This window comes from Hoplias malabaricus, chromosome 14 (assembly GCF_029633855.1).
Source record: "Hoplias malabaricus isolate fHopMal1 chromosome 14, fHopMal1.hap1, whole genome shotgun sequence".
Classification (NCBI taxonomy): domain Eukaryota; kingdom Metazoa; phylum Chordata; class Actinopteri; order Characiformes; family Erythrinidae; genus Hoplias; species Hoplias malabaricus.
Genome location: NC_089813.1, coordinates 9,589,632 through 9,614,088, shown reverse-complemented (window position 1 = coordinate 9,614,088; position 24,457 = coordinate 9,589,632). Strand labels below are relative to the sequence as shown.

Below are 24,457 nucleotides of genomic sequence, written 5' to 3'. Positions count from 1 at the left end.
AAACCACATTATTAGTGCAGATGTATGCAGGGGATATCTGCCCCAGCATTGAAGGGATAAAAAAGAAGATGCCATCCTTTCCAAAATAGAATGTGACACATGACAAAAAAACAGAAGAGGTCTGACTAATTCATAGACCACTTATACTAAGAGGAGGCGTCACTCTCTTTATGCAGAACCTGAATGGAGGCATATGCCAGGAGACCTCATATAACTCTCACTTCTTTGCAAACTCCTTCAAGAAAGAAGGAGTATCATGCAAGTATTAAAATGGCACTTAGATGAGGTCATGATCTGTGGAGGGAAAGATGATAGGAGCAGATCAGGAGAAAGAGTCTGAATGTTACACAGACCAGATCAAAGACAATAACGTGTAAAAACAGGCAACAACTGATTGTTGAGCAGAGATGTGGTCAGAGGATTAACTATAATAACGTGTAATTCATTTTTAACCTTTCTTTTTTTGTAACTGTGCCATCACCAAATGGTCTTATGGGGTGCTCCCAGAATGCAATGGCTACCAAAAATGGTCCAAAGAAGGACAACTAGGGATTCAGTGACAGGGTCAAGGGGAGCGAAAGCTAGCATGCAGTAATGAATGCAGGGTTGGACCAGGTTCTCCAGTTGTCCTTCCTTGGACCACTTTTGATAAGTACAAACCACTGTATAAGAGGAACATCCAACAAGACCTGCACTTTCGGACAAGCTCCAAACAAACATGAGCATCACAAATTGGCCTTCATCAAGCCAGTCAGATCCTTATGCTTGTCCATTTTTCCTGCTCCAAGCAAATGAACTTCAAGATCCGACTGTTCATTTGCTGCCTAATATATCCACTGGACAAGTGCCACTGTAATGAGATGTTATTCACTACACCAGTCAGTGATTTTAATCTTGTGGCTCATAGGTGCATGCTTGTGATATTTGTTTTAATTGGCTGACCTGTATTGCACCTTAATTATAAAGCAGTCCAGGCTTAATCCCACTGTTAAATTGTGTTATTCCATGGAATTTACACCAGGGAATGTCCTGAGTGTGAGCTGACCTTTGAATTTGCCACTCTCCAGCAGAGCTCCTGATTCCTCCAGGGAGAAGAACTCCTTCACAGACACAAAGTTATAATCCACTCCTGAGATCTCGCCGTCTCTAGGCTGTCTGGTCGTACCTACAATTCCAGCAGAAAACAAAAAAAAAACATTTAAACTTGTATTGTTATGTTGGAAAAAAATCAAGCTACTTTCAGTATCAGCAGTGGATTGACCATCAGTGGACATTGGTCCTCAAGATCACTGAATGTGTTTGGGAAAAAAAAAAAAAGGAAATGCAACCAACTTCTAAGACTGGATTTTGAAATTTAAATAAGACTGGGAGATGGAAAAATGTAACATTAGCTGTAACCAAAATGGTCTCCTATTTCCTTTTTAGGGCACATTTGACTGCGTCAGCCATTTTTTTCTGTGTCTCAATTGTTAATTTGAACATGATTTTTATAGCACACACTACCACTAATCAACTACCTGATTACAAAAGAGTTTCTTTGTTACTAAGCAACGGACAGTGGAAAAATCCGAATTCACTCGTGTTTCTAGCACTATTATAGTGAACTAAATAGTGCTACACTAAATAAGCACAATATAAATGTGGGAGTAAGGAGCCATTTCGGTAACAGCCATTGTCTTTAGTTGTTTTATAGCTTTTCTGGTAAAACTTTGTGCTAAAAATGAACCGCATTCAAAGAATCCATTGGACTGAAACAGCCTTAGAAGCAGTAACAGCTTAAAAATGTATCCTAGCTATCACAGCACCTTTGGAACACAGCTTTTATTTTTTGTAATTGAAGGTCTGGTCTTAGGAGATTATATCACTACATCAACCACTTCAAAAGCATCTTCTAATGTTCTCCTGTGTTGTAGACGTTAATAGGATTATGATGACAACATCCAGCCTGATCTCAGTGTTCAAGCGGCTCAGTCCTGACATGAGCTGTCCTCTCTCTCAATGGCAATACACAGGCGCTACATCAATCTTCCTTTCCTTTGTCCTTCTTACTATCTTGAGGGATCTGACACACACATACCCACACACGCTCACACACACATTTCCAAATTTTCAAATTAAGAACCGGATAGTGGAGTCCCATGATGCATTTCGACATATTCGACATTATTCGTCCTCTTCACACCCCGAGGTGCTCTATTCTGAGCTTTATTGCATTGTGAGGATATGCGTGTGTGTGTGTGTGTGTGTGTGTGTGTGTGTATTGACATATCCAGTCAAAGCTCACACAACCAGAGGCCCAGTGGTGTACTTAGACCAAGCTGTTTATCACCACACCCAGCACACGTCAATCAACACAAGACCAGAAGCCATCAGAGAAGGGAAAGGCATCTGTGATGGGTCGCCTGTCCAATAAGAAGGTTGCCCCTAAGGGAATGAGTGTGTGTGTGTGTGTGAGGCTGACAGATTTCTCAACCATGCAGATGTACCCTGCCTGATTGAATATTGATTAATAGAACGCAAGACAAAAGAAAATGTCTCAGAATGTCATTATTTAACCCTTTTATCAATAAATAATCACATTAATGGCTGGAGACATTTACCCACATTCAAAAAGGTCAACAGTATGACACCAGTAGGAAATGTTACTTGGATGTGTACTTAAGATTTAATAGGAACTGGGTGTCATCCATCACTGACAAATTGTCCTGTTTAGATCATGGAATTTTAGCCGATGACTAAGAGTGAATCCCATTACACCCCTTAGCCCTACCCCTCCGCTTTGCCTATAAACCCCTTGAAGTGGAGCATTTTCAGGGGCACAATTCAATGCCTTGTGAATTCATGCTTAGTGAATCACCAAAGATAGCCACAAATGTAACAAAAATGTTTCCATTTTTAAAAACTATGATAACAATTGTATTATTTTAGTTTCGTGTAGTTTCAGTGCATGTCCCTTAATTCATAACAAGCAGAAAAGTATCGCTATCAGTTTGCTAATGCCTCTGAATGTCCTGTTCCACTTTAAATGCTAAAGCTAATTCCGCTTTAAGGTAGAACTGGATGTTTAAGAATAAGAATGTATTCAGCTTCATATCACAGAGAGTGGGTGGCACAGTGGCGCAGCAGGTAGTGTCGCAGTTACACAGCTCCAGGGACCTGGAGGTTGTGAGTTCGATTCCCGCTCCGGGTGACTGTCTGTGAGGAGTGTGGGGTGTTCTCCCTGTGTCTGTGTGGGTTTCCTCCGGGTGACTGTCTGTGAGGAGTTTGGTGTGTTCTCCCTGTGTCTGCGTGGATTTCCTCCGGGTGACTGTCTGTGTGGTGTGTTCTCCCTGTGTCTGCGTGGGTTTCCTCCAGGTGACTGTGAGGAGTGTGGTGTGTTCTCCTTGTGTCTGCCTGGGTTTCCTCCGAGTGATCCGGTTTTCTCCCACAGTCCAAAAACACATGTTGGTAGGTGGATTGGCGACTCAAAAGTGTCCATAGGTGTGAATATGTGAGTGTGTGTGTTGCCCTGTGAAGGACTGGCGCCTCCTCCAGGGTGTAATTCCTGCCTTGTGCCCAATGATTCCAGGTAGGCTCTGGACCCTGGACCCCTCTTCGCGACCCTGAACTGGATAAGCGGTTACAGATAATGAATCAATGAATACATCACAGAGAGTTAGGAGTGGTTGATAATACATGACTCTGGAACACTAGTTAAAGGCATGATGTCTTCAATTTAACTCCATCTGTGGTTGTAGTTTGAACCTCATGATGGACTGGTGACATGTCCAGGGTGTGTTCTTGCCTTGCGCCGAATTATTCCAGTGCCGTGAACTAGATGAAGAGATTATTGAACATAAATCAATAAGAGTTAATATTTGTAATATTTGGTGGACAGAGCGATGTGACAAATACAGTGTTTAGAGGTAGAAATGTAGGTAGCACAAATCATAGCTACAGCATTAGAGTTGTCATATCAACAACCTTATTATTATATAACAGTAATTTAATCACTTTTTTGGGTTCTATAACACCTCACAGAAATGTGACTCACTCACATCCTCACTCACATTTAACAAAGTGCTCTGCATCAATTACAATGTGTTCTTATCTTTACTACTGACCTTACTATCAAACTGACTTCAAAATACACACATGATGCACTAAGCTGCATGCATTATATTTCTGGAGAACATTAAAGATTAGACGTCATACATTTGAACTGCTTATTGTAAACAGCTCCGAGCTCTTATATAATGAGCCTTTGTATATTTCCGTGCACAGGGTGAAGGTAGGGTGAAGGACACATTAATGCTACTCATTTCTACTGGGAAGAAGGGGAAGCTGCTAAAATGCCCATGGCACAGAGAGCGAAAACTAATGACACAAGCCTTGGGGTAAACAGATTCTCCTAAAGGGGAAATGAAATCCATTGGAAAATGCAGTGCTACAAAATGATCTTGTCTGCTGTCTTTTATCCTCTCATGGAACATGTGCAAAAACGATCATTTCTACACATTTTTTGTGGATCAGTTCTATCTTTATTGTGACTGTAGGAGGATATAAAACACCACCATAAGCACCAAAGCAATTTCAATTGAGAGAGCCACTTATTCTCTTTGGAGTCGCTTAAAAATGAAGCAGCAATTTAATATGATCCCACTTCATGAATTTTTGATAAATGTCCCACTGTTACTTAATTTGCTTAAGAGGTATAATCTTTTATGCCCTACTTTCAAGCAGTTTATCACGTGTGAAGTATTCTCACCCTCACTTCTCTCTCCTTTCTCTCTCTCTCCCTTTCTTTGTCACACTCTCTCACTCTCTTCACACTATTTCTTTACTTTGGTTTGATAGATGAACAATAATTACATAAGTGCATCAAATTATTTTGCACAGTAAAGTCTTTTGGATTCAAACTCGAATAAATTAATGTCAAAATAAAGAACTACAGGACAGAGGAAGATATATCAGAGAGAGAAAGGAAGACAGGGAGATAGTAGAGGGGAGATTTAATAATGTAAACTAACCTTTAGCCACGGTATTGCACTGAATGTCATAATAAAGTGCGTAAAAATAGCTGATTGTGCTCCTAGGGATTTCTGCTCGCCGCTTGCTTATTCACAAACTTCACCCAGGCTTTAAATATGGACTTTCCATATATTAATGACCACCAATGCATTCATCTTGAAGACGATATAGTACTGTGCAACCAATAGTGGAACCAGCTATTAATTATAATGTTATTCATTTATCGGTATCAGGAAAAGCCTGATCCTACAGCTTCCATTCAGTTCAAAAACATTGCTGTCTTTTGTGTGTTTACTTTTCTCAGCAATTAATTATTCAAATCTCCACATCCTTTCAGACTCATAGTGTCATACTCTCAGTGTTGAGTGAGTCTATTCACAGTGGACGGATGGACAACAAAATTTGTGGATGTTGTTAGATTTTAAGTAAGAATTGAGACATATTTTCTTCTGTCTTTCAAAGTGTAAAGCTTTAAATATTTTCCACAATGAACACACTTCTGGGGTCTGAATGAAACGCCTGTGTCATATTTTGGTTAAAATACCACAAGCATCGAACACCACAGCACCGTTCCACCCCTGTCTAAACAGCTGCTGTCCACTTCAATGTGAGAGACCAGGAGTAAGGAGCAGAATCTCTGGTTTTTAGGCATTTTCACTTGTTTCTCCTATTTCTCCATTTGCGTGTTTTTCCACATATAAAATCAGGAATTGAATTTTTCTAGGCTTGTTGTGTGTGTTTTTTCGGTCTGTTTAACCTCATCTATGACCTCTCACATAAATGTGGCTCTAGCGCTGTGATTGGAGAGACTCAGACCAGGAAGGCTGGACAATTCTAAAGTTGTCTGCACTCTAATACAATCTGGATTCCAAAAAAGTTGGGACACTAAACAAATTGTGAATAAAAACTGAATGCAATTATGTGGAGGCGACAACATCTAATATTTTATTCAGAATAGAACACAAATCACAGATCAAAAGTTTAAACTGAGGGAATGTATCATTTTAAGGGAAAAATATGTTGTTTCAAAATTTCATGGCATCAACAAATCACAAAAAAGTTGGGACAAGGTCATTTTTTACCACTGTCCCCCCCTTCTTCTTACAACACTCAGCAGACATCTGGGGACAGAGGAGACCAGTTTCTCAAATTTAGAAATAGGAATGCTCTCCCATTCATGTCTAATACAGGCCTCTAACTGTTCAATTGTCTTGGACCTTCTTTGTCGCACCTTCCTCTTTATGATGCACCAAATGTTCTCTGTAGGTGAAAGATCTGGACTGCAGGCTGGCCATTTCAGCACCCGGACCCTTCTCCTACGTAGCCATGATGTTGTGATTGCTGCAGAATGTGGTCTGGCATTATCTTGTTGAAAAATGCAGGGTCTTTCCTGAAAGAGATGACGTGTAGATGGGAGCATATGTTGTTCTAGAACCTGAACATAGTTCTCTGCATTAATGGTGCCTTTCCAGACATGCAAGCTGCCCATGCCACAAGCACTCATGCAACCCCATACCATCAGTGATGCAGGCTTCTGAACGGAGCGTTGATAACAACTTGGGTTATCCTTGTCCTCTCTGGTCCGGATGACATGGCATGCTCTGAATCTTTTGATGGTGTTATGCACGGTTGATGATGATAACTTAAAAGTCTATTTTACGCAGGGTAACACCATTCTGGTATTGCTACACTATCTTTCTGCGCAACAATGGTGGAATTGGCAATCCTCTTACCATCTTGGCTTCAGAGAGACACTGACACTATAAGAAGCTCTTTTTATACCCAATCATGTTGTCAATTGACCTAATTAGTGTTAATTGGTGTTCCAGCTATTCGTTATATGCTCAATTTCCTTTTTCCAGCCACTTATTGCTACTTGTCCCAACTTTTTTGGGGATTTGTTGACACTATGAAATTTTGAATCAACATATTTTTCCTTTAAAATGTTACATTTACTCTGATTCAACTTTTGATCTGTCATCTATGTTCTATTACGAATAAAATATTGACATTTGCCATCTCCACATCATTGCATTCAGTTTTTATTCACAATTTGTTTAGTGTCCCAAATGTTTTGGAATCCGGTTTGTATATATATCTATTTAACTCTTAGGCATACCACCACAAACTGACTGGATGGTCTTATTTTACTGTTTGGGGGTTGGTAGACACCACAGATATACAAATGAATCTAGATGTGCGCTAAAGACGTTCTTTTTTTCCATGATATGTCCCGTTTAAGCATTTTTTATCTATTAATTGTAGTGTTGGTCGTCTACCAGGATGGTTCAGTTCAACAAACTGAACTTGTTTTTTCACTTATTTACCTTTGATATCCCCTTTTCTTAAGCAAGAGGATGATTGTATATCAAAGCTTCTCAGAATATATCTGCTGAAAAATAAATGACTTGTATTTAAAAGCAGTTTTGAATGGAAATGTAAAAAATTAACAGTGTTATTCTGAGTCATTACAATATGCAGGATCTTTGATGCATTTTAATTGTGCAAAGCTTTTTTAATACCTCACCTTTAACTACTCAATTACTCTAAAACAGCTCGCCAGATTGGATAGCCAGAGAAACACTCACATGCATACACACAAAAATGTGCATCATGATAAAATAAAAATGGACATTATTATCCCAGGGGTGTCTACTGATTTGCCAGATCACCCCTGTTTCCATGGACACGACCTTAAAGTGTGCATCGTCTCAGCTCTGGTTAATTCAGTGTGTATAAAGTCTGCCTTTTACATCTCATAGCTGCCATTAATTACCTGAAAACTGCAGTATTTATCACAGTCCTCTTCACTCAGTAAATACTGTAGCTTAAGCTCCACCTACAACAACCACAATCTACTCATTCACCAACCCTGAAAGGTCCAACCTCTGGTTAATCGGTTTCCTGCCTACAATTACATCATTAAAAAGGGAACCGTCCTAACAAACTGAGTGGCCACCAAGTCACTTATTACTACTCAAAAGGACTTAAAAGCTTCAGTATCTGAGATGAGGTGACTGTGTATACGACAGCTCTTGTCTTGGTTCTTCACCAGTCAAAGCTTTATAGGAGAGTGACAAAAAGAAAGCCACTGATGAAGAAAGCTCATATTAAACCTCAACTGCAGTTCGCCCAAAGGCATGTTTGAGACTCCAAGGTCAACTGGAAGAAGGTTCTTTGGTGTGATGAAACCAATATGGAATAGTGGCCATCAGACAATACACCAGACACTGCACATCACCACAAAAACACCATCCCCACTGTGAAGTATGGCAGTGGCAGCATCTTGCTGTGGTGATGCTCCTCAGCACAAGGCCCTGGAAGGATTGTAAAGGTAGGAGGTCAAATAAATGTAGTGAAATATAGAGAAATCCTGGTGGACAATCTGACTCAGTCTACAAGAGTACTAAGACTTTGGAGAAAAATGTGTTTTCCAGCAGGAAAATGACCCAAAGCGTACAACAAATGCAACACAGAAATGGTTTAATGACAACAAGATGAATGTTCTGGAGTGGCAGAATCACAGCCCAAACCTCAGTTGAGTAGGACATTTGTGGCTGGAACTGATAAGTACTGTGCACGGCCTATTCCCTTGCAAACATACAGAGCTTGAGCAGTTTTGCAAAGAGGAATGGAGTAAAATTGTAGCGTCCCGATGTGCAGACCTAATTCAGACCTATCCACACAGACATACTGACTTGAAAGGGGTTAATATATATGCAGTCACATTTTACATTACTGTACTTTTATTTTATTGCCATTACTTTGTAGAAATATGTAAATTCTTGCCAAATTAAATTGACAGCGAGTCCATTTATTAAAGCAAATAAAGGGGAAAACACACAGTCTACAAAGTAGATATCCCCCATCCCCAACAACAACAACAACAATAACAACAACTCCTATATATACATCAGAAACTCAAAGTAATCTGACGATAGAGTGTAAATGATGAAGAGTTAATGCCATATATCAATGTACAGTACAATTTCAACATATACTCCAATGCAATTTGCCAATATGTTTGCTGCTACAAATCCCTCTCAGTATTACTGCAAATACATAGTTTGCATATTTTTGAGCAGACCCCACTGTAAGCTTGCTACGCCGTGCATATGTGATGGCATTCAAACTGTTTGCTCTGATTTTGCCTGGCCAAGTGGAGTGAGATTAGAGATGCCAGCCTGAGGATGTGGCAGCCCGCCCTGTCTGCCTGGCTTAGTGCAAACATACCCACTGCCTTCGGCTCAGCCTGAAAAAAACCCACTCAGCAGCAGGGCTTCATTTGAAGAGCGATGCACGTGGACTAGATAGCAATACACTCATTACACACACAACTGTTGAAGATTTAAATGGTTGTTATCTTATACTGACACATGCATGCTTCCACAGAAAAAGCCTGTGCTGACATGTTCACTTCGGTTTGCTCATGTTACATTGGGGACACCTGCTCATTCATTTCCTCTGAAATGGAGTGGTCTTAATAGGGAGTTTGCTGCTCTTTGCTGCAGTAACAGCTTCTAAACATGGGAATATTTGGATTTGATTGCACTAAGACACAGTGACATTAGTGTGGTCAGATACCAACTTTGGACCCTGCACTCCAACTCATCCCAAAGGTACTGAATGGAGCTCCCTCGTTACAGAGAAGGCGAATCCAGTGCTCCATAGATCAAAGCCCAGAGAGGTTATATATTTTTAGCCTACAACTGGCATTGAGCAGGGGGTCCTTAATCTCATGTGCAGTTGCTCCACTGCATTTCATTCAATGCTTTTAACTGGAGATTACACAAGATGGTTGGCCATAATTGCAAGTATCTCTTAGCATTGGGTACACCTTAAATTAGTTGAATCCACTATTTATAAGGGGTGTCTACATACCTTTGGACACATATTTATGATTAAGTGTCTGAAGTGAATGTTGAAAATTTGGTAAGTTGTTAGTTAGGAGGTTTATTCAATTCTTCTAAATTTAAATATTAAATTAGACAAACATGCCAACGCCTGTTAGGAATTAGCAAAATGTAAGTAGTATTAATACAGGAGGTCCTCGGGTTACGTCAGTCCCGAGTTACGATGTTTCGTGGTTACGACACATCTCCCATTTACTGTATAAAGCTTAGTTTCAACTTAAGTGGTTTTGCGTCATAAACGTCGTAACGTGAACTTCGTGTTTGGTGTGCGCGGTGGAAGAATACGCGGCTCAGGACCGAGGAGGATAGGTGTTAGGATAGGATAAGTGCTTACAGTATGTTATTTACGTACAGTATGTACGTATGTTCTGACTTACACCGAAAATCGGTTTACGACGCGACGTAGGAACGGATCACCATCGTAAGTCGAGGACCCCCTGTACTTGCACGAATTATTTGATACTATCGCATTAAAATACTACAGTATTACAATGTAACATTTTAGACAACTATGAGTGAAAAACATAATGGATATTCATCAGTTTGAATAAAATATTAAAGACCATCTCCAGTGGAAATATTATTTTATTATTTTAACCTTGTTAACATGTCTGTGTGGTGTTTATCCATTAGAAAACATATCGGGAGAAAAGTAAGAGGTCAACACGAGGCTTTGGAACTGCTATGTTCCAAAGACGATCTCAAATAGGTGAAGCCATCAGACAGCTAGGGTTTTTATTTTTACATCATAAGTCTAAGGGACCAATCCCGTCAACTTGCAGGTGGGTGAAGTAGAGAAAAGTTTGGATACAGGCGGGGAATTATTTCATATAGATCCTCACACACTGAATAAAGGCAAATATGTAGAGTTTAATCTAAGGCATGTTTACAGCATTAGGGATTGTTCATTCATTCATTATCTGTAACCGCTTATCCAATTCAGGGTCATGGTGGGTCCAGAGCCTACCTGGAATCATTGGGCGCAAGGCGGGAATACACCCTGGAGGGGGCGCCAGTCCTTCACAGGGCATCACAGACACACACACACACACCTACAGACACTTTTGAGTCGCCAATCCACCTACTAACATGTGTTTTCGGAGGAAACCCACGCAGACACAGGGAGAACACACCAACTCCTCACAGACAGTCACCCGGAGCGGGAATCAAACCCACAACCTCCAGGTCCCTGGAGCTGTGTGACTGCGACACTTCCTGCTGCGCCACTGTGCCGCCCGCATTAGGGATTGTTTTTCTTAGAATTAACTGGTCAATATATAATTATTAGGGGTTTAATGTATGACTACAGGGGGACTTCAAGCATCGATGCTGTTACAAATCCAATTGTTGCACATTAATTTGAGTCCATAATTCATTACATCAGCCTCAGGTCTAATGTTCAGTTTGCTTTGGGTTGGCGTCATCTGTCCATAACAATGAAATGCAGCTGTGGGAAACATCTGTAAACAAATGTATCCGTCAAGCGTTTAGGGGGTTTGTTTCGGGACTTAATTTAGCAGAGTTAAGGCCCTGCATGTGCTAAAGCAGGCAGCTGTGATAAAGGAGGCTTTAGCCCCTCCTCCTCTTCATCTTTCTCACGACCTCCACAACTTCATCACGACTCCGACTGAAGGCAATGACCCCCAGAGGAGAGAAAATGAGGACAGAGCAATCTGCGTGTACGCGCACGTGTGTGTGTGTGTGTGTGTGTGTGTGTGTGAGCAAGTGTGTCATCAGTGTGTCTGGGTTGCACATGTGCATTTTTTTTCTGTGTACATTCACACTTTATCAGACACTTGTCGCATGTGTCGCCAGATTCTGTGCCACCGCAACATTTCTGTCAGAGCTCAAGACACATGGGCGAGTGTCTTTACATGTGTGTCTGTATGTGATTTTCTGCTTGTGTGGGTGGGTGTGTGTTCACAGCAAATAGGGTGAGGGCTTGGCAGGCGGTGGGCAGCATCGAGCTCTACATGACCTACTTCACAGTATAAACCAGAGATTACCAGAGTCGCTTCTCTGTAACCCTACACACACACACACACATGCACGCACACACATAAATACACTGGACCAGACCTGGCCAGGGCAGAAGGGACATGCTGCATGTCCACAGTGTGAACTGTGTGGGTGGAAACAGAACAGAGTGAGAATTAAACTAGTTACTGAGCACAAAACAAGGGGCATCACTTACCAAACCAGCTTACAGTCGGACTAAAATGGACCCAGAGATTATGAAGTAAACAATCCAACTACACACATTTTCAAGCGCTATTTTTACCAAGGTGACTGAGTAAAAGGGCTTTGAAAAGCCAGACCAACAATAAGTTTCAGTTCCTTGATATAAAATGTCTTTCTTTATAAACAAGATGAGGTTAAAATATGTTGAATAATGAAATCTAAGTCAACTGTTCTCTCAGTTCTATCAGAAATCCAATATTGTTTGCAAAAAACATTGATTCAACCGCGAACCTGAAGTGGATAAGCGGTTACAGATAATGAATGAATGAATGAATGAATGAATGAATGAATGAAAACATTCATTCAGCTTCTGTAATTGTTTCCTTCTGATCAGAGTGGTGGTGGGTCCTACCTGGAGTCATTGGGAGAGAGGCAGGAACATGTTGTGAACGCTGTGCTAAAGATAATATCAACAATGCATCCCTCTTTAAAAAATCTTGGTTGGCTTAGGATTAAAAGGTCATGGGTTCAGTCTCCCGGACTGGTAGGAAAAATGTGCATGAAGAGTGGAAGGAACCCACAATATTTAGGACTAAAGTTCCCTTGAGCCAAGCACTTAACCCACAAATGCTCCCTGGGTGCAGTGTCTGCCCCTAAACAGTAGAGTGTGTGTGTGTGTGTGTGTGTGTGTGTGTGTGTGTGTGTGTGTTTGTGTTTACTGCCACGGATCGGGTTTAATATGCAGTCCAAATTTGTTGGTACTACTACGTAATGATGGTAAAAGCATGTTCACATTAAGGCTAGACAATAAATCAAGATCAATATTTATCGAAATATAAATTGTTTCACTAACAATGATATCATATTTAAACACATTTTCGATATTTCAATATACAGTATTTATCGAATCTGTCACTGATTGACAGCCATCACAAGGCGCTGCCCTGTTCACTGCCCTCCATTTTAAAGTTAGATTAAAAATATTAATACTGACAAAGCCAAGAGGTTTATGTTTGATGGTGATGTCATGTTTCTTGTTTGTTCTTGGCAGTTTTTTTAAATATATTGTGATATAAATGTTGGCCGTATCATCCAGTCCTAGTCACATATAATAACATATGTTGATATGTTAAAATAAATAAATAAAATGGTTCTGAACTGGATAAGTGGTTACAGATAATGAATGAATGAATGAAATGTTGATGTAGGTGTTCATTTGTTTATTCATTCATTCATTCGTTCATTTTCTGAGTGATTTAGATCCTACTCAGAATCACTGGGAGAAAGACAGGATCACACTCTGGACAGGGCACCGGTCCATCACAGAGCATCACACACATCCACCAATGTGTTTTTGGACAGTAAGAGAACTGGAGCACCCAAAAAACCCATGCAGACACGAGGAGAGCACACCAAACTCCTCACAGACACTCAAGAGGCTCGAGTTGAGGTTTGAATCCACAACCACAGAACTTTGGATGTGCTGCAGTGACAGTGCCACTGTGGCACCATGTGGCAAAATGATAAATGGTCACACTGCAAGTTTGGAGCAAAAAAAATCTGCCAGTCCTGAACTTCATTGATTTCCTTTTGATTGTGCGCTGCTACTGTATTCATCACATTCACAGTATTTGCATTAAAGTGCAACTGATTACACTAAATAGCTACTGAATCAGCTCCAGTGTTCCTCTGCAATTAACATTTAATGAGCTTGTGCAATGACTGCGCATAAAAGGCCCATATGAGTCATTTATAAAAACCCTGCTCTTCAGTTTCTCCCTCAGATAAAGGTGCTTCCTCTCATTGTCGTTCGTGCTTTTTGGTGCGAGTTGTTTTCATGGTAAATGGCTATAAATGAATGCATATGGCAAGTTCATCACTGTGAATGTGCCCTTGGCATTTTATGCTCAGTTGAGATCTTGTAGCAGACGAGGCCTTTTTACTCTCTCATCAGTGCTTTGCATGGGTTAGAGAAATCCCACTGGGCGTCTGTGTGTGCTTTGTCTGGCACAAATTACATTTATTTATTATTTTATTTATTTTATATTATGCTTTTTCTCATGCAACGATCACCATGTTACATATTTATATTGTAGAATACATAGTCCTCATTTATTTAATATTGGATCATTCTATCTATCCACCTATCTATCTGTGGAAACACATATGGCTTGGTCAGAATTGCAATTTCGTTCTACACCAATAACAAAATAAGGTATTTCTTTTGCTGGATGTGTGGGCCCTACTGGGACTACAGAGCCCACAGGGCCACCAGCAAATATATATGTAAATGTATGTGTGTTTGTCTATGCATATATGTTTGCATAGCTTGAATTTTCTTCATAACATCCTACTGTTAGAAAATACTACGTAATGTATCCTTCTGTCTATATTCAACTGCATTTGACAAATGTGCTCTGCAGGGTTTCAGTACTTTGATAATACTTTAGATAATTACTGTATATATATGTTTAAACACCCAGGAAATGCTGGCTGGGTTTCTATAAATACAGAAATCTGATGAGCTCTTGGTGACAGTCATTGTGTGCTTGGATTAATGTAGTGCTCTCACCATTTAATGCTCTGTTCCCAGGATTTCAAGCACTATTCTGATAGCACGGAACGAACCAAGTTAAAAGAGAGGAAGCTTGAAAGAAAGAGGGAGGGTTAGAGAGAGAGAGAGAAAAAGAAAGAGAGAGAGAGAGAGAGAGAGAGAGAGAGAGAGAGAGAGAGGGAGAGAGCAAGAAAGTCTGATTTTCCAGCTTTTTCACCGATCTCTGTTTCCATTTTTTATGAACTGGCAGAATTCCATCGGCTTAATTATGGATTATGATTTCAATAGCGACTAATCCGAATCTGTTTCCCATCTTAATGTGAAGATTAAAATGTCAAATATATTACCTTAAAGATAATTAAGGTTTGACATGGAACAGAGAGAGAGAGAGTGCAAGAGTAAAAGAGAAAGAGAGAGAGAGAGAGAGAGAGAGAGAGAGAAAGAAAGAGATGGAGAGGCGATTGTGTGGGTAGGTGAGTACGGGTACTCATTATATGGGATGTTTTCTAGTATCGGTATATCGTGCAAAACTAGTTGAGGCTACTCAATGATGTAGCAGATCTATGAACAAGTGCTGAATTTGTGACATCACAAAACAAGTTCATTCAAATCGGGCTGTATTTGCCGCAGTTTCCATATCCTCGCTGTCCGATTAAAAACACCTATCTCCATTTTTAGCGGTTTTACCCATTTTTTACACATGTTTAGTGTGGCCATCAATCTCTGTCTGTTCATAGCAGCTGATATCAGAATGACCAACAAAAAGATGAAAAATCACCCAGTTTCTTTAACAAGTCTCTCCATTGGCTGCCAGTCCTGTCCATCAAAACCGCGACTCTCCCGCCTCCCCCGTTCTCCTGGTACTGTCTGAGTGTCTGCTCTAAAGTTAACGACTGAATAATTGTTTACGTGAAATAATGAATCACAGCAAGGATTAAATATGCTTCTGATTAAGTAAAACATGCTAAAACATGGATTCATAGCAGCAGTGTTAAGGAGGGTACACTGCAGGCTGTGGTTACACGGAGGTGGACATGGCTCGTTGGAATCCACTAAAAGAAATCTGTTTGTCAGTATTTGCTGTCTACAATACACACAGTCCATTTTACATATGAAACTTTTGGACATGCGTTCCAATAAGGATATTTTTACATTTCTGAGCTGTAACGGGTATAAATGGCGTTTTCTGTGGTTTATTTTTACTGTTACTCTCAGTCTTTTCCTGTTCTTTAAATTTTTTAAAGATTTTTTAATAATTTTTTTATTTATCGCTACACCTATATAACGCTTTTCTAGATACCCAAGGACAATTTACAATCAACGCTGCTCAGAATGCCATTCCATTCAACACTCAATCCACAAAATGGCGAGAAAATGCACACAGCCCATTCGCAAACAGGAACGACCGTCCACATGGAGGACTGCACTGTGCTCTAGGGTTTCTCCCAGGATAGAGCACCAAGCCATATCTGGGCACACACACAATCACTCATCCACTCTCACACCAGGACAGTTATTAGGGAAGCAAATTCACCTAATCTTCATGTTTTTGGACTGTGTGAGGAAACCGGAGACCCCGGAGGAAACCCACGCAGACACAGGGAGAACATGGAAACTCCACCCACATAGGACTTGAACCCAGCGGTGGGAGGCGAACGTGCGAACCACTAAGCCACCGTGCCGCCATTTTTGGAGATACGTGTTCGGACAGTGAGATATACAGACACTATGGACCGAGGACTGAATGGAATATTATGAAGGCTTTAGTGTTTACATCTTTGGGTTACACTTTTTAAACAGAAATGGGTTTAAGGTAAAGATACATTGGATGCTTACTGAACACCTCAGCTCACACACCACAGTGTAGTGCCACCCATCCCTCCCCCCATGCTTTAATCTCTCTCTCTCTCCATCAGTCCATCCATCCATCATCCATCCATGGCCTGTCCAGTTTACCACTGCTGAAATCTGGCAACCATAATCCTCTTCATTTTTAATATGCCCTCTCTCCTTTTTTCCTCACCTTTTTCCTCTTGCCTCTTTGCACTCTCTTTCTTCAGAGGTGTCAGTAGCAGGTTTCTGGGAACGGATCTCACACCAATTAAAAGCAGCTTCATGGTGAAAGTCGGGTGTCTCCTAGTCTGTGTGTGTGTGTGTGTGTGTGTGTGTGTGTGTGTGTGTGTGTGCATGTGTGTGTTTCATATATATTAACCAGGGAAGCACGCCTAATCAAACACTTTTCATGTCATTGTGTAAACACACAGCATACTATTTCAAATCAACGTGAAACATGTGAGACTTTCACCACAGCCTTCTGTGAGACTATAGTTTTACCAGACGCATCAGCCACACAAAAGCATGCAGAGGGGACAATGTTCAGCGTTTACAATGTTTTACATGGCTAAGCACAATCTGAAACCTCTGCGGCATTAGTTCCGGTGTCAGGTTTTAATGTGGGGGAGAATTGAGCAGAAACTAACACCTGATAAAAAAGTAACATGGATATTATTATATGCTTAAAATGTTCAAGTCAAATGTGCAAATGTGTGTCATGTGCTCATTTCCATAGCTAAGTCACCACAGCCCTCTGCCAGCTTATATTTCTGAAAATATTTGTTTCACCCCAATTTTTTGTTATTGACAGAGGTCACTCAACATCTCTTCAGTATTTCAGGAGGAACAGCTTCTAGTCTTCAGGGTAAGGCTTTACACTACATCTTGAAGCATTTCGATAAGTGAGGTCACCCTGAGGAAACTGGTTTCATCACTCCATGGGAAGAATAAATGTTGAAATACACTATTGTAGATCTACAGCACCTGTTGTTGATTGTTGTGTGTTGTCATTACATTGGTCAACTACTGACTGTGTTACACTCATTCTATTGGGGCTGCAATACAGGAAAATCATGGAAGACTAGAACAACAGAGAGAAACTAGGCAAGCCTAGTTAAGCTACACTGCCATTAGCCATATAGCCATTTTCACAGAGGTGTTTCTGGTATTTCAAAAACAGGAAAGCCCAAAATACGTACCCTTGGTGCTTCATATCAATGTCTTACATGTGGTTTTTATTATGTGATTGTGTACAGAAAATATGGAGGCCAGGACTAATAAATACAGAAATTTAAAAAAAAGTATTTTTTTCATAATATATTACACAGGCATCAGTGTTTTTCTTGTTCATTTTATTTAAAAATAAATACTAGATCATCTACCACCAAAGAACAAAGAAGACTAACAACATTTTGTTGATTTTAAGAATTAAAATGACTTATTTATTCAATATAACAGGTTAAAACACTTGAAGTGTAATGTGGCTGTGAGCAGCTATATGGAGTTTCTGTTGCCGAGTTCCGAGCTGCTGCTGAGCTAGTGAAGTTTCCAAAGCCAAGCAGAGGCTCTGGCCAACACGCATGGTGTCGTGCCAAACACAGTCCCAGAAACACACACAAACAGAACATTTTCCTGTCTTATTTCCTATTACTCAGCCATGGTTTGCGCTGAAGAACCTACTGTTCTTTGGTTCCAGCTTGGAACAAATTTTTCGGTGGAAATGCGCCAAACGGTTCCAAATTTATTTCACAAACTGGAATGTGAAATATGGCTGAACTCAGTCAGTTAGTACGTGAAAATGCCTCTTCTAGGCCGGCCCAGTAGGCAGTCCGGCAAAAACAATCCTTCAAGTATACAGGCATTATTATTATTATTATTATTATGATGTGGCAGAAAACAATCAATGGATGATTCAATATAATAGATCTACTGTTGAACTGTTTATATGAGAAACACAGTCAGGAGAGAAACATTTAGAGCACATCAAATAATATCTACCGGATTCGGAAATGTCCACTGATTAATCTTCCTATAATTCAATTCCTAAAATGCAGCATTACAGAGTGATACACAAATACACTTTGGTGTTCATGAAATACAGAGTGTGTGCAGCATGAGCACATATTTAGTTTCACTGTAATTTCTGTATTTGCTGCTATATAATGTGGGTTAATATTGAGTTTAGTGGGGAATGATGATTGGTATGGGTGTCTACAAAGGAAAACTAATCATGTGCATTGCAGCATTCACAACACCTCCTTACTCCACTGCTGCCGCAGGGCTGTGCGTTGGTTTGTATCTGTATATGTTTTATAAAATGCTGGGTCCACTGGTTAAGAACCCCTGAGCATGAGTGTTTCTGAGAGTGTCACAACACTTATTGGATAAGCTGTAACATGTACTAAAAAAAATAGGTGCTGGAAACTAAATTTTGATTACCATTTGTAGCAGAGACGTGTGAGATGCTTAAATAAAACAAGTGGCAGATGTAAAGTGGCATTAAATAATTTATTCAAACCCAAGTCTGCTGTATAAAGGCAGTGGTGTTACCCACTATGCTATCCCAACAGTATATTTTTGGTGCCCTTCCTATAAAGTAATACAATAATATTTTAATGGAAGGACACAACTTTGGGGTACCCAACATTACTTTTCATCACTTTAACAGACCCTTGGTAAATGTGTGGCCAGATGCACTTCACGCACATTCAGGTTACAACAACGGGAATCAGCCAGTGTGAAAAAACGCCTCTTCAATATTAATGTAGCTCAAATACGTCTTAAATAATTAAGGGTGTTAAGTTGTGCCATCCTCTCCACTATAGCTGACTGTGTGTGTGTGTGTGTGTGTGTGCATCTGAGACTCACAGGGAACAGCTCGCAGGTACAGATTTTCACGTATGACCTGCTGAAGTTGACTGTCCATGGAACCCGGTGTAAAACATTTACTCAGATACAACCTCAGATCCTTACACAGAGTTGAGCCTGAGAAAGGGAGAGAAAGAGAGAAGAGCAAGAGAGAGAGAGAGAGAGAGAGAGAGAGAGAGAGAGAGAGAGAGAGAGAGAGAGAGAGAGAGACAGAGACAGAGAGAGAGAGTTCATTCCATACAAATATCAAATGAAACTGTGTCTCAGAAATTAACATTCAGTATAACACATGCAACAGTGTCCTTACTAACCTCTAAATCTGCAAACTAAAAAGGTTGCAGAAACACAATCACACACACACACACTAGCACTCTAGAGGCAGTATTGATTAACCTTTGCACATCTTAAAGGTGTTTTGTAATCAACCAAGAAGAAGCAGGCATTAATTCAGACACAGTGCAAGCTGAAGTCTCATAAACAAGAAAATCTCAAGATTTATGCTGTGATGTGTATACAGAGGTCTAAAAAAGTCTCTAAAGATTTCTGTCCATGTCTCAGCTGTGCATTGGGAAAACAATGCAACTTTACAGGTCTAATAAAGTGTAGCTGTGATATCGGAAAGCCACTACTGAGAAAAAGAAACTCAGCATTAGATCTCAGAACGGATGGGCGCAAGAGTGCAGTGGGCATTTACTTGGACTCTGGCATCAGACAATGGTGGGTATCTACTAACGCAAACGGGCAGTTACTGTTCTCATCCAACCTTGGTAACATGGTGTGATTGAGGGGGACTGATAATAAAATGGGTGTGTAAACAAATTTAATTGCCATAAAATGTTTATAGGAAGAAAACAGGCATATCAAGGTTTGTTATGAACATGTGCACACACACACACACACACACACACAATGTCTCAGGTTACATTTCTGAGATTCCTGCTGGCAGCCCTCCATTTTCCTGAGCTATTCATTTGGTCTGGAGTGCTTTATGGGCTCTGATGACAAGCCACTTGGTCGTTAAAGAGCACGGCACCTATAACACCCGTCCAAATGACGGACAGCTGCTGGGATGCACTGACCCCGCTCCTCACCAAAACATCATCCCAGCAGATAAAACATATTTCACCGTCGTAATGGAACATTAACATTGACAGCAGCCAGAAACACTGAGTCAGACATGTAAACAAATGCAGTAAACACTGGCATCTTAATGAACACTAAGCCAGTCCATCGTTCCTTTGAGGACTTTGGAACATGCTTTTCTGCCATTTGTTAAACTGGGTTTAATTCACTTTAATTAATTAACTCAAGGCTTAGCCGAGCCTTTCAGTACAGCAGAGCACAACGCTTTAAACAGGAGCTTTTGACTTGCAGTAAAAAAAGTCTCTGGCTGTGACAAAAAAAAACGAACTTCTAGAGAAATGTCAGCAGGGACAATACGTATTGATCAGCACAAAAATAGATCAACCAGATTTAGAAAAAGACTGTTTCCTCAGACACAGTGGGTTTAAGTGTGAAACTGATACAATAGAAAGCTTTAGACATAACGAAGGTCTGCGTACACATACGGTATATTAAAGCTGCTGCTGGAATCCTCAACATTTCCACATCCATGCCCATCTGTTTGTTGTTTAAAAGAATGACCGTAAATAAACGACAACAACAAATGTAAGAACTAATTTTCACTTTTTTTTATGTATTTTGGTTTTAAGCTTTACCTCTGACCTCGACATAAAAGTTGACTGTGTATGTAAATAAGTTTTAATAGGGTGACCAGATCTGAGATGGTGAAAAAAAGGACACGTCTCGGGGGACCTATGTGAACCTATGTGTGCTCTTAGGTCCTTTACACCTTTATTTGCTACACAAAACATGGGAATTACTTTTTTAATTCATCCGAGAACTTACATTTAAGTTTCGGCATAGCTGCTCGAGATGAGGGTGGGTACATGAGCTTTGCCTGACGTAAACAAGGACTACTGACGTGCAGACTGACCAATAAAGTGTTTACAGAGAAGGTTATCGACCAATAACGGTAGCTCTACAGTCAGACCGTCAGAAGATTTTAGGCTACTTTACCACGCCCCCTTCTCAATCAAGCGAACCAATCGGAGTAGGGGAGGGCGGGCCTAGTTTGTGAACGAAACGCTTCTCGAAGTTCTATGTAAGCTCTAGAAAAACAAAATCCCGGACGTTTGTGAAATTCCGCCCGGACATTTTTTTAAGTCTAAAAAAGAGGACATGTCCAGGTAAAAGAGGATGTCCGGTCACCCTAGTTTTACACCATTTATGTGTGTGGCATATGACTCTAATTCAAAATTCAAACATTCTCCCGCTCTTGTGTGATTTTATGGTGACTGGGGCTGGATGATTTGGTCAAAATTTATATCACAATGTATTTCTTTTTAACACTATAAAATCCAATAAAAAAACTGCAAAGATCAAACAAGTAACATGACATTACCATCAAACATAAACCTACTGGCTCTGTCAATGTTAATATTTTTAAACTAACTTTAAAATTGTGGGTAGTGAATTGGGAAGTGCCCTGTAAATACTGTCAGTCAGTGACAGATGCTGTAAATAATGTATATAGAAATATTGAAAATGTGCCTAAATATTTTAGAAAAAAATTTATATTGCGATATATATTGATATTTAATTATTGTCCAACCCTAATGGTGACTGTTGTTTAGAATTAAATACAAGAATTGTCATTTTATTTTTTTAAAAATACATTAAAAATTAAGTTTTTTAAAAATGGCAAGAGAATGTTATATTCGTCATTGCATTCTTAAGTTCCATAATTTTCCGTGAAGAAAAGTACTGCCAAAACATATGCATAGAATGGTTCTGTACTTGGAGTAAATATTGTATCCAAACGTATGTGTGAGTTTTGGTTTAAATGATTTGAAGATGGTGATCTTGATGTTAGCAATCATGAACCTAGTTTATTAATATTTGATTTTATATAACTGTTACCAAAAGATGACAAATATGCAGGAGAATGTTGCATTAGATATTACACAAATATCTTCCAACACTTATTGGTACACCTAACATAAACTGGACAAGAATTTTCTCATAAAATCAAGTGACAAAAAATAGACTGAGCTGTGGTGTAGGGCTTTGATTCATATTGTTTACCATTGACTTTTTAGTGTTAATATGCCATATATTTTCTCAGATTTATAAGATAAATTGTCATCACTAACCCACTATGGACCACTGGCTCAGCACAAAGCACAGGCCCAAAACCACCACAGGGTCAGTGACTGAGAAATTGTGGGCTACCTGACCGAGCAAATATATATAAATAAATATATATATAAAGAGGTGAGAGACAACCACATATTTATTCAGAAGGAGACAGAGAGAGCGATTAAGAGGACCACTGAGAAACAGCTGGACATCAATCTGAGCTGAGAAGGCAGGGGGAGTCATGGTCAGGTGTGACATATATTTCCATGTAAGACCATCCATTATAACATGGGTTACCAAAATGTGGCCTGCAAATGTACCTGATGATATTCAACAGAATCTTCCACATAGCAGTGACCTTGCCAATCCAATAGAGCCTTATATCTTCCAGAATCCCATGCAGTATTAAAACATGTCACATGTCCTACAGACTTTATAAGGGAAAGATATAAGGCAAACTTAAATGATCAGATCTATCCAGGCTTTTCTTACAAATATTTGCTTCTTAGCAATGGTGATGTTGGACAAGCTTTACAAAGCACTGGCAAATGTATCATTCAATCTAATTAGATAGATATCACAGTGTATATTAGGTGTACAGATAAGTTTTAAAGTGTTATTGTAACATATAATTATAATTAAAAGTTCAAACATTCACCTGTTTTTTTGGCATTTTACTGTAACAGCTGGATAGTATGTTTATAAAAAAAAAATAAAAATTAAGAAAAATACTTAATCTATTTTTTTGATAAAATTTTATAAGTTCACACAACTACAACACAAAAACTGTCTCATTAAGATGAAAGGTATTTTTTGTCAGTGTTTTGTAAAACACCACTCAAGAATTTAACTGGAAGAATCTGTTGGCAGATCATGGAGTGTGATTATTATCCACACTTTATGTATGATTGCTGACTTGTGTCTCACCATAGGCCTGAAGAGTGACATTTCTATCAAATATACAGTATAAAGTTTGGACACGCCCACTCAGGGAGGGGTTTCCTTTGTTTTGGGCCAATTTCCACATGTTGTGAATGTACTACACCAGTCATAAGTTTGGCAGCACCTTCTCATTCAATGGTTTTTTCTTTATTTTGATTATTTTCTACATTGTAAATGAATATGGAAGACATTAAACTATGGAATTATGTAGTAAACACAAAAGCGTTAAACAAACCAAAATATTATAGTTTTACTCTTTAGATTCTTCAAAGTAGCCCTCTTTTGCTTTGATGACAGCTTTGCACACTCTCGACGTTCTCTCAGTCAGCTTCATGAGGTCGTCACCTGGAACTGTTTACAGTGAACAGCTGTGGCCTTGTCAACATTTAATTTGTACATCTTCTTGCCTTTTTAATGTTATTGAGACCATAACTTGTGTTGTGCAAAGGCAGGGGTGGTACACAATTCTATATGGTGAATAGCCCTATTCCACAACTGACTCATGAGAAGGTTTGGCTGGTACTGTATCAATATCAATAAAGACCACTTGAGTATTTGGCAGTGCGCTGTGTCTGACTTTTCTTTACCTGGTGAGACGGTTTTGATGCGAATGGGATGGGGACAGGAGTTGAGCACTCCACGGACGTCACCTAAAGTCATTCCCAAAACAGGGGTCCCGCCGATCTCCAGGATGATGTCGCCAACTGTGATACCTCCCCCTGGAGCGGCGGTGACGAACGGGAACTCCCCATAGTCGGCCCCTCCCCCTATGGCCACACCCAGTTCTCCGGAGCTGCCCACCAGGGGCACAAATGTGTCCTGAACTTTGGAGCGCCAGTGCAGTTTCTTTCCAGCCACTTTAGACATGGCAGACGAACTGGGAGAGAGGGGTGTGAGAGAAAGAGAGAGAGAGAGAGAGAGAAAGAGAGAGGGAGAGATGAGAGGGGGGAGAGGG

The 24,457-nt window shown here is 40.0% G+C and overlaps 1 protein-coding gene across 1 annotated transcript in view; it reads right to left on the bottom strand.

Moving 5' to 3' along the window:
* Positions 1 to 24,457, bottom strand: part of LOC136666066 (membrane-associated guanylate kinase, WW and PDZ domain-containing protein 3) — an 85,533-nt gene that overhangs the window by 39,929 nt on the left and 21,147 nt on the right. Inside the window, exons 2-4 of the mRNA XM_066644051.1 lie at positions 24,090 to 24,379; positions 19,360 to 19,476; positions 1,046 to 1,165 (exon numbers count right to left, since the gene is read on the bottom strand). Coding sequence (XP_066500148.1) covers positions 1,046 to 1,165; positions 19,360 to 19,476; positions 24,090 to 24,379 — 527 coding nt within the window. The remainder of the gene's footprint in view (positions 1 to 1,045; positions 1,166 to 19,359; positions 19,477 to 24,089; positions 24,380 to 24,457) is intronic.